This window comes from Formica exsecta, unplaced genomic scaffold (genome assembly GCF_003651465.1).
Source record: "Formica exsecta isolate Colony F162 unplaced genomic scaffold, ASM365146v1 scaffold201, whole genome shotgun sequence".
In the NCBI taxonomy this organism is placed as follows: Eukaryota; Metazoa; Arthropoda; class Insecta; order Hymenoptera; family Formicidae; genus Formica; species Formica exsecta.
In genome coordinates, this window is record NW_021849308.1 from 638,874 (window position 1) to 649,747 (window position 10,874).

Sequence of the window (10,874 nt, forward strand, 5' to 3'; positions counted from 1 at the left end):
TTTATTTATTGTGTGCTTGATAAAAATAGTTAATAGTATATTAGATATAAATCATCTCTTTGATGTATAGATAAACGCAGATTAATTAATTACGAAAAAAAATAAAAATTCCGACGATCAATCTTCTTTAAGGCTACTGGCGGTATGACTAAAGACTGCGGGGTATGCGGGTTTTATCCCAAATGGTTGCGAAATCGGGCCACTCCAAAGCACTTCATCGCGGTCTACGGTCTGCTAGGCACCGTCCAGGCGATGGCCTTCATTTACATCGTTGTCACCTTGACGACTCTGGAGAAGAGATTCAAGATACCCAGTCGTACGACTGGTGAGTCTCATTCCCATATAATCGACGTATAGTAAAACGTCATGAGAGACGTGGAGCGCGCCCGATTTGCTTCATTTGACAGTTAAATTATGAAGATACACACATCACACATGTATGGGTTACGCGATTAAAACTCTAATCGGAGATTAATTGGTCTTAGGCGTCGTGCTAGACAACCGTTTAAAGAAAGAAAGCTCGGATGCGGAGTCTCGATTATTCATGCTCAAAGGATCGCGTTTTATCTCGACACAGCAGAACTTTGAACGTCATCTCTCGTCTTATAATCGCCTTCAGCCTCGGATTCCATTGCCGGCGAAGCCGAGTAGCCGAGCATCCGCGGGTTATACTTGTATTCGCACACACACGCAAATGGCGTTTCCGTGTGCGTTTATCTAGTAGGTAAGTAGTGTGTCGCAATCATAGAAGTGACAAATCTGTCGTACAACGAGCACTATACATGCACTGACGAGCGAAGACGGGTATTATACATACGAATTCGGAACGCTCGAGATGTCAACGCGTTTGTGTGGAAAAATGTCTCAATAATTCTCCGAGAAAAATATACATAAATAAATATTTATTATCAATAATTAGTTTATTAAATAAAGTAGGACAGAGTAAATCTGTTTTCTTCTCCTTAAAATACGATACGTAAAATAATTTTTTTCACATGTAAATAGTACGTACAGTATTAAAAAAAGGTGTAATATTATATTAGTGGCGAATACATATATACACATACACATAAGTTTTTAATACACTCTTATAAAGAATTTAAAGGATTAAAATTAAGATCAGAAGATGACTGTCTACCAATAACTGACGTTTACGCATTGCAGCGAAATGATAAGGTAATCCTTTGTTTACAATATAGTATGTGATGAACAGAAAAAAGCAAGTCATTTGCATTAGTGAAATTAAATATTAAATTTTCATCTTTGACAAGATTTTTGATTCATATTAATGAGATATTTTGTACTGCCTTTAATTAGATGCCTTCTGAGATTTGAATCTTTTCGTTGACATGCTACTTTAAACTACAAAACGACATAATTTGATAATTTAAATTTACTTTATACATAAACTTTATATATCAATTATGTCTATTGATATTCATGCTTTCATGAGACAGATGAGTTCAAATTGCAATTGTATCTCAACGCTGCAATGTTGCACTCTTTAATGTACAAAGCAAATGATTTTATTATTTAAAAGCATTTGATATATATCTGATATAAAAATTGCGCTATGTTATGAACATTTTGAATTTGTATGCATAGGAAATTAATGGGAGTTTTATCATTTTATATAAAAACAAACAAGAGTTTTTGCATTACTAATATCTCATAGGATTAACACATATTTAACGGTTTCTTAAATTATTATACACACCTTATTTTATTATAAAATTATAATAATAATTAAGATTATATCAAGATTCCGTCTCGACAACCACAAAAAGCGATAGAATAGAAAGAAGAATAATTGCTAGAGAAATTTTTACAAAAATTTCACACTTATTCGTATAAATATAATAATATAGCAACATTGTTCTCATTTAGGGCTGATTCTTTCGGGTAACGAGATCTCGCAGATCTTGTCTCTGATCTTGACCTACTACGGAGGATCTAGTCATCGGCCGAGATGGATCGCGGTTGGAGTCGGCTTGAGCGCATTGTCCTGTCTCGTGTTGGCCCTACCGCACTTCATATACGGCCCCGGGAAGGACGCTTTGGCATTGACGAAAGAGTATCTGGATCAGACCCTGCTAAATATGACGACCGTCTCGAATGATCTCACAATTTGTTCACACACGGACCAGCCGGAACAATGTGACGCCGAAACTATGTTGAGCATCAGCCTTCTCCCGCGACTGCTGGTTTTCATCTCCCAGTTTATTCTCGGTATCGGGACTACCCTTTATTATGGTCTGGGACAGACGTATCTAGACGATAACACGAAGAAAAAAAATACACCTATGCTCTTAGGTAAGTATCAACGATTGATAAATTTATTATGTTATTGATAATCTTTAAATTAAAAAGAAATATATCATGCTTGAGATTTAAATTTATTTTTATCTGCAGATTTAAAAAAGCGTTTTCTCGATAACACGTTGTAATGATTTTATTATCGAAACAGATAAGAAATAGGTATTCTAAGAACGTGAATTTAAAATAGTCTCGTCAAACGTGTAGTTTTATCTGGAATGTTTCAGCTGAATTTTACAAATTGTTTCTTTTATGAATATTTATTATTATTATATTTCTAAATTATGCATTTTTTTCAATATAAGCTATCAATCTTCTATAATACGATAATTATTGCTGGAAATTTAGAGAAATAAAATCTAACATTAGGTTCTTAACTTTATATTTGTAAGGCTTTACATTTGCTTTACGCACCGTGGGTCCGGCGATCGGATTTCTGTTGGGCTATGGTTGCTTGAGTTTATACATAGATCCAAAGCTCCATCCCGTTATTACGCAAAAGGATCCGCGATGGTTAGGCGCGTGGTGGCTCGGATGGATCATTCTTGGCGTTACAATGGGTATGTTCGCCGTTTTCATCGCTATGTTTCCACGTGATCTTCTCAAATCAGAGGATATTCCCAAGGAGGTAATTACTCAGACATTACAATATTGTTGAAATTAAGATTTTGTTATCAATGACGTAAAGAGCTATTTAGGAGCTATTTCTCGTTGAGACACTCTAAATTAATAAATATAATATCACATAACATAATATTGATTAATATTATTTTTAGTACCCCGTAATCTCAAATTGCGAACTTATATATATGATATTTTTATCTATCATAAAAATATATTCTTTATTTATTGCGTCAACACGCAATAAATAAATATTTATCAATCTATATGAGAGAAATAAAGAAAGCAGTTCTTTATAAAAAAAAAACTTTATTAATTTTTCGTGATTTTTAAAAATATTAAAGATTTATTTATAAACTAGAAATATAAATAGATCATTCATGTGCAGAGAATTTTGAGCATTAAAAGTAGCAACAAATCAAATTAACGAAGACATTTTGCTTCAGGATGGCGAAATACCTTTGAGGCAGGATTTAATGCTGCAACAGAAGCCACCGATACCGATGGAACCTGCAAAGCCGATTCCTCTGCAGGCTGAATACATACCGACCATCCGTGAATTTCCAAAGGCCATGAAACGAGTGCTAACTAACTGGCTGCTAACTTGCAATAATTTAAGCACCGTATTTTATATACTCGGCGCTTCGGCCCAAATTACGTTCTTGGCGAAGTATCTTGAAGTTCAATTCAGTACGTCCGCAGCTACTGGTACTGTGATAACAGGTATGTATGTTAATTTATATGCGTTTGTATTAATTTGTTTTACTTTATTAGCTATCTCTTATTAAGTTCTTTTTGCGCGATAACGTTTAATAAGAATCGTTATCAAAAAAAAAAAAAAATGTACTTCGATATATGTTATGAAACAAATTAAATTTTAATGTGAAGTAATTTTCTCGTATAATGTTTCTGTTAGAAAATAATTGGTTCCAAGTTTTGCAACGGAAAAATACGATTAAAAACACTTGCCATAATTATGTTTTTTCGTTATTTCTCAGGTCCCATATCACTAGTCGGTATGGTATTAGGATTCTTGTTATCGGGATTAGTAATCAGCAAGTTCAAACCGGGTCCCAGACCGCTCCTTGCGTGGAACGTATTTGTCGGCATTTGCTTCGTCGCAGGACAAGTGTCCTTTACGTTTTTCGGATGCTCGGATGTTGGAATTCGCGGCGTAGATTTAGAGACCATGCAGTGAGTATCAGTATATCTTCACAATTCGATTTCCTAAATAAAAGAGTCGCAAATTAATATATCCCATCCCTAATCGCTAACATCACATATTGTTATGCAATTTTTCTGTTTCTGTTTGTAGAATGAATTTGACTGCTGGTTGTAACGCCGATTGCAATTGCGCGAGTGTAAAATATTCGCCGGTTTGTCACGAACCGTCGAAGACGACTTTCTTCTCCGCTTGTCACGCGGGCTGTCGAACGATCCTGGATGACAAGCAGTTCGGGAACTGCAGTTGCCTGCCGTTAAGCGAACCGGAGCAAATCGGTGGTCATTTCGAGTATCTTAGCTCCAGTAGATCATCCTTTATTCCGGAGCAGCAGATGCATCTGCTTGATTCGCAAGCGTTCCCCGCGGTTTTCGACAAGGTCAAAGCCGGACCGTGCATCAGCGACTGCAAAGGGCAGTATCTAATCTTCATGGTGCTCACTTGCGTGATCCACACGCTGGCCTGCTCCGGCAAGATCAGTAATGTTCTGGTGAACTACAGGAGCGTTGAAAAGAGGGACAAGAGTTTTGCCCAGGGCGTCACACTAATGGTCATTTCGTTGTTGGCCCTGATTCCGGGACCGATTATCTATGGAGCCATCATCGATTCGACCTGCCTAATATGGGAGGAATCCTGCGGAACCAGGGGAAACTGTTGGTTCCATCACCGAGAAAATTTTCGATACTTGGTGAACATCTCATCGGCCGGTGGGTATCAATGGGTGAACGACCTAACATTTTGTTGATTACTTATATTTGCCTGACAGTCGATTAGATAAAAAGAAAACGCAGTAGATATAAAAAATATTGGTTATCAATTGCTTATTATCAAAGTTATCTTATCAGATCAAATACGTCTGAATATTGTCTCTCGTTTTATTTGCTTTCGATCATAAAGAATGCTTTCATGTTGTAGGATTTTCCATGATAGGAGTATTATTCGATGCTGTGGTTTGTTATCTCGGCAAGGATTTGGATCTATATGGCGCCGCGGAAAATGACAAGAGGCGCGAGTTGGTGAAGGAAGATGTCGCAATTAATAACGCGATTGATAAGAAAAAAGAAGCCAATGGAAATTTAAACCAGAGGATAGAGCATAGTCATCTATAACGCTTGCTGTGGTTAAGTAGGGTTTTGTGTATTTTTCTAGGTACCTGAAATTTACATATTCCGGGTTTTTCGACTTTGACTGACGCTGAACATTCCGACGATTTATAAATAAAACAATGATTCCATTAGATAACAGCTAATCGTGTAAATAATGACATAATGCATTTTAATTGTTGCATTTTCAAGATTCTAGAGGATCGAAATCGAAAGCTGGAAGCTATGTTACAGTTGTTATAATTCCGTTGTTAAACTTTTATTTCAAAATCATGCTTATTCCTACTTCTTTGTAAATAAACTATAAATATTTTTGTTAAGACATCATATTTTTTCTTTTCACGTTTCATCACGATCCATTAGATTCTGTCACTCTTTTTTCACGCAAGTATTTAATTCTATTCTTCTAGTTTTCATCATAAAAAGCAAGTCTGGCAAAGAAGAAAAAAATCGATTTAAAAATTCTATGTAGAAGAATTCTCTCTATATATATCAAAAGTTTTTATATTAATCATTAATTTTATTTCCGCAATTTTATTTTTGTTCAACTTGGCCAAGCAAGCTCGAACAGATCCGTTGCTTCGATAAAGTATTCACCCTTTATTGCTTTATCATTCGCCAAATCTCCCGCAAGCAGAACGTAATGATAGCAGCGAGAAAGAAGGGTTTGTTCGAAAAAGTACATCGGCAAATCGACCGTGCTCGCTCCTCGGCTTTAGAACGAGAAAGAATGAGCTACCGAGACGAGATGGAAGATAGAGGTAAAGTCTTGGAGGCTTGTTTTCAAGCCACCGTCGAAATTCGAGGGGGTCGGCGGGGCACCACCGGGCGAAGGGATTACATCCCACGAGGCTGGAAGTAAAAAGGGAGTTTTTGTTTGAGAGCCTTTTAATTTTTAAGCCCACCCAGCTAAAGCAGGCGGCTCGGCCCGTGTAATGAATTCCGCGACGTTCCCGTGACGTCAGGTCGTCTCTATCGATCGCATCCTTCGGAACACCATTAGAGGATGCGCTTCGGCATTACGATTAAGCGTTCTACCTTATTCTGACGCAAATAAAGAAAAATGAGGTCTACGAGGTGGCTAGCAATTCTGACGAGGATGAGGAATTCGTTGCTACGTTGCTGATGACGCTGAGAAGCAGGACGTTGCGATCTTCTCAGGATTCAACAAGAATCCTCTATCGATCTTACTTTACATAACAAATAATTTAATGTGAAGAAATACGCGTAGACAAATTTTACGGAAAAAATGGTTGTATTTTTTAGTGTAGCAATCATAATTTTATATTTCATATTTTTGTGATATTATAATACTATTTCATTGTAATATTTTAATCTTAAAAACCGGATTTATATTTGTATAAATTGTTATTTTTTATCATAGGTTTTATCTTTAACGTAATAATATTTTTGAAATATTTAATGAGATATGAAAAAAATATATAATAAGAATAAGTTTTTATTAGTGGTAAGAAAATGAAAGAGAAATGAAAGCTGTTGCTTGTTTACGTCTCGATCTGGTATTATAGGAAATTTTGCTGTTGTGTGTACACGGTTGCATTGTGCATGACCCTGACCCATCTTTCATATAGACCTCATCAACGTCTTCTAAGTCGAGGTACAGTCCGATCTGTACTAGCAGCGAGACTGCCCGATAAAGAAGGACAGAAGCATGTGATATAGGCGACCGGAAGCAATCGGTTTACTCACCTTCCACCACTTCCAAGCTTGAGAATCGCGCCGTTTTTACTATCGATCGTGCTGTCTTGGTCCGTATCGAGATTTTCTCTTTCTTCAAATTGCACATGAGAAGTCATGATATGGAAATGTATTATATTTTTTTTTATATGTATAGCGTATTTCTTTTTCAAATTAATGTTTCTTTTGCCGTATGATAAAATATAACAACGCAAACTTGGGTAAGTAAGCGTAGAGAACTAATTGCATATAAAGGTATATCGTAATCGAGAAAAATACTGTTTGATTATTAGCTCTAGTGTAATAATAACGATTCTAATATAGCTCGTCCGGCATTCTTGCTACGAATACTGCGTAATTTACAAACGCAAGTGGGTTGTACCGCTTGAAGCGCCTAACGAAATTTGTCAATGTGCTAGTGCAGTAACCTTGTATTTTACAAGTTAACTTGTCAGATAATTCAGGCCGGACATCGCGCAACTGCAGAGAAATTGCGACAGAATTAATTCATGGTATCGTGTGAAACACACGTGTCTCGCACGTGCGCGGTGTAGAAATATATTATTCAAATTAAAAAGGCAAATGTTAAAACAAGAGCAATTTAGTCATTCTCAAATCTACTTATATACATGTCTCGTGAGATGGCATCTTAATTAGATAACATCTTAATGAATAAAAATTGTTTCACTATCTTATCTAATTTTACATCGATTAATTTTTATTCTATTTGACACAATATATGTACATTAAAAATATATTCTGATTATGCAAAATCTTAAAAGCACTGGTTTTTAAATTTATGATATTAATTATGTATATATTTAAAAAGCAATTTACACTTTAAGGTGATTTAAATTTATCGATATGTTTGGTGTAAATTGTTAATAATCTATGAAACGATTTCACAGTATGCAATTTCGAAATAATATATATAAATGATAATTATATATTACTAGTTGATTTAAGTATTTTTGGCTAAGTGTTACATGTGGAGAAGAGTTCAATTTCAAAACGCAGCCAAAAATATGGTAGCCTTCGAGTGATATATATACGTTTTAGATTCCGTAAACACCTCGTCGCGCGAATTGTGTAAATACAATGTTTATAAATCATAGCGGATTTTGGATTTTTGTTCCAGTAATGAGAGACGTCTCGCCAACATTAAATTTGGTCAACGTCATTCGCGTCGAGGTATCGTAAATCTGACGGTTATGATGCACTGCAAGGAAGGTGAATATAGATTCTTTGCATTAGTTTTTACTCACTTAAACAATACTTGACAGTTGCATTAAGAAGAATATCCTTCGAAAACGGAAATTTCCATGAGATGTAATCGATCATTATAAGGTGCAAAGAGAGTGTATTCGTTATAATTTCGCGATAATCGTTGAATATTAATATTCTATGCGTGAGGATACAGATGAAGATTTAAGATGATGTACGTTTGATATAGTTTATAGCAAATCCAATTTACGCACAAATAACTACGAGCTATTTAAAGAGAAGAATAGAATATAAAATGGATCTTCCTCAGCGATGGCTTTTAAAGTGGCAGGAGATTGATATCAGGTATTTCTGTGAAATTTTATTTGCGTGCATCAAACAGCAGAGATCGAAGATTCCAAGAATTTTGTGTATACGCGGTGTATTTATGATATTCTTATCGTAGATGTAAATTTTTCATTTGTCTCAAGTTTTGCAAGCATGTAAATACTGTCACAGAAAAACGTCTTTCGCAAATCACGATACGAATGCCGATTTGTGGTGTCGCAAGATCACCAACGAATCAGTATCATTTGATCAACTGACAAGTTGATTTCGCGCGTACGGGATGTTTATGGCTTTTGTTTCTTCTTTGGAAATTCTTTGATTTATAAATATTTAAGAAATTTATTCGTTTTCGCGCGTCATATTTGGTGATTTAAATAAGGCATGCATACAACAGAAGTTTGGTTAGTTATTTATGAATACAGATCACACCGTCGTGATAAGAAAATTTGTATCAAATGTCTTTCCGTACTATCGCTGCTCTTTTCCAAGATGAGATAGCTAGCTCTATTTATTTAAGATTATTTTGAATAACAAGAGCGATTGTCGATTCTTTCCCTCTTTTTTTCTGTTTTCTGTTTTTTAATTTATCGTGTGATAACGGTATCTCTAATTTATAACAAAAGAATATCATTGAGTATAGGAAACGCGAAAAAGACAATGTTTGCGTTTTCGTACCTGAGATTCAAATTTATTCGTCCACAATGATCGATCGTTTTCCGGAAAATGCTCGGAACAGCCGATACGATCGTGAATCTAACGATCGTGGTCCTAACGCGGCGCTCGGCTGGGACCGATCTCCATTCCGCCGTAGTAGTAAAAATTAAGCTCGAGCAATTACCCGTCAGCTATTAGCGACATAGCTGTTTGATGTGTGCCATTAGCAATGCGCGGGAATAGACGGAAGAGTTTAGACCGCGAGTGCCTGTGTGTGCGCGCGCGCGTGTGTACATCACGTCGGCTCTATTAAATCATAATGGGTCCACAATGTGAGCCTCTGCTCCCGGAGGTTGACTAGAAACGAGCTTAGGCAACGCCGTACCGAAAGCCGAGACCTCGCCGCGGTCTTCGTACGTCGCGAATAGTCCCGAGTAGGGATGTCCCGTTTCTTCAAACGGACGCCGGGTGTCCGCTCGAAGGTGGAACGGCGCTCTTGGAAAGTTGTGCTTTCGCGTCAACGTCGCGTCTCCCATTTCCACGAGAGCCGGACGTTGTTGTAATGTAAGAACAGCACGATAGTGTTGATCGAAAGTCGCAGCAGCGAGAAAAAAAAAAAAGAAAATAACGATGAAACACGAGTTCGATAACTAATGTTCGATAATTATTACCGGAAAATAAACAACAGCTTTTTTCTTGCCGAGGAGAAAAATTTCTTTCGCAAGTACATTTGTTTAACGACAATTAATCTATCAGTTTGTATCACAGAGTGCCAAATGTATAAATATCGTGACTTGACAGTGTAATCCTTTGAACGCAAAGTTTGCTCCAAGCCGTAAATTAAGCTGTCACGTCACGGTTTGCGATCATTTACGCCATAGATCATAAAAGTAGCGCTTTCGTTCCAATGCTTTGCTCTGATATTCAAGCATCCGATTTCGCAATAGGGGCGCCGAGCGCTTACCCTATTAATTGCTCTTTTTCTGCGTCAACCGCGATATCATCCCTACTCTTGTCATTTGTACAGGTGCAGGTAGAGACGAGCCGAGCGGGCGATGTTCGCGGACGGTTGGAGTTCCTAGTCGTAGAAGGAGGAACTAAAGAATCGCGATCGGTCCATGCGAGAAAAGAAGAGAAGGCCAGCCAGAGAAAGAAAGAGAGAGAGAGCGAAGGGGGTGGGGGAATAGGCTGATTGCGAGAGACAGAATTTACCCGCTTGATAACGACACGGTGGATCATGTAGGTGAGGCGACCGTAGTGGTATGTGTTTAAGAAGATCTTTTACCATCGTGGATCTCTCTCTCTTTCTTATACGATCGGTTTCTCGGGGGCGCAAAGTGGGGATCCTCCAACGGGCACAGAACATGGCTTGCTCTCTGTTGCGCTTAAGCACCTCAGTTACGGAAGAATATCGCTCGTTTTCGGACGCGAATCTATATTTCGGGAGAAATCACATTGACTTGCGGCCGCGAAGCGATCGGTAATCGGTGGTCCAATTTTTTTTTTCTTTTTTTAAGAGACCTTCACCGCCATATATTTCGACTTGATCGGTGTCTGCTTCGGATTAGTAGGTGACTTTGTGAATTTTTCACACGATTTATGTCTAGCATTATGTGATGATAAAATTTTAATATATATATAAATACACACACATATATATATATATATATATATATATATATATATATATATATATATATATATAATAT

At 37.0% G+C, this 10,874-nt stretch overlaps 2 protein-coding genes across 6 annotated transcripts in view; both read left to right on the forward strand.

The window, feature by feature from the left end:
- Nucleotides 1-5,584, forward strand: part of LOC115234601 (solute carrier organic anion transporter family member 74D) — an 8,738-nt gene extending 3,154 nt beyond the window's left edge. Inside the window, exons 2-8 of one of the 3 annotated variants that reach the window (XM_029805783.1) lie at nt 133-325; nt 1,888-2,313; nt 2,709-2,944; nt 3,384-3,660; nt 3,936-4,131; nt 4,253-4,866; nt 5,075-5,584. In XM_029805783.1, the coding sequence (XP_029661643.1) occupies nt 145-325; nt 1,888-2,313; nt 2,709-2,944; nt 3,384-3,660; nt 3,936-4,131; nt 4,253-4,866; nt 5,075-5,268 (2,124 nt within the window). In that variant the 5' untranslated portion in view covers nt 133-144 and the 3' untranslated portion in view covers nt 5,269-5,584. Of the gene's footprint in view, nt 1-132; nt 326-784; nt 1,177-1,887; nt 2,314-2,708; nt 2,945-3,383; nt 3,661-3,935; nt 4,132-4,252; nt 4,867-5,074 lie in introns of those variants that run through there. The other 2 variants (XM_029805785.1, XM_029805784.1) reach the window with 2 other exon arrangements.
- Nucleotides 5,585-10,106: 4,522 nt separating this feature from the next.
- The window catches only part of LOC115234600 (solute carrier organic anion transporter family member 74D), a 7,139-nt gene continuing 6,371 nt past the window's right edge, over nt 10,107-10,874 (forward strand). For 2 of the 3 annotated variants that reach the window (XM_029805779.1, XM_029805782.1), the window contains exon 1: nt 10,107-10,732. The gene's annotated coding sequence lies outside the window, so the exon portion shown is untranslated. Of the gene's footprint in view, nt 10,737-10,874 lie in introns of all 3 variants that reach the window. The other variant, XM_029805781.1, reaches the window with a different exon arrangement.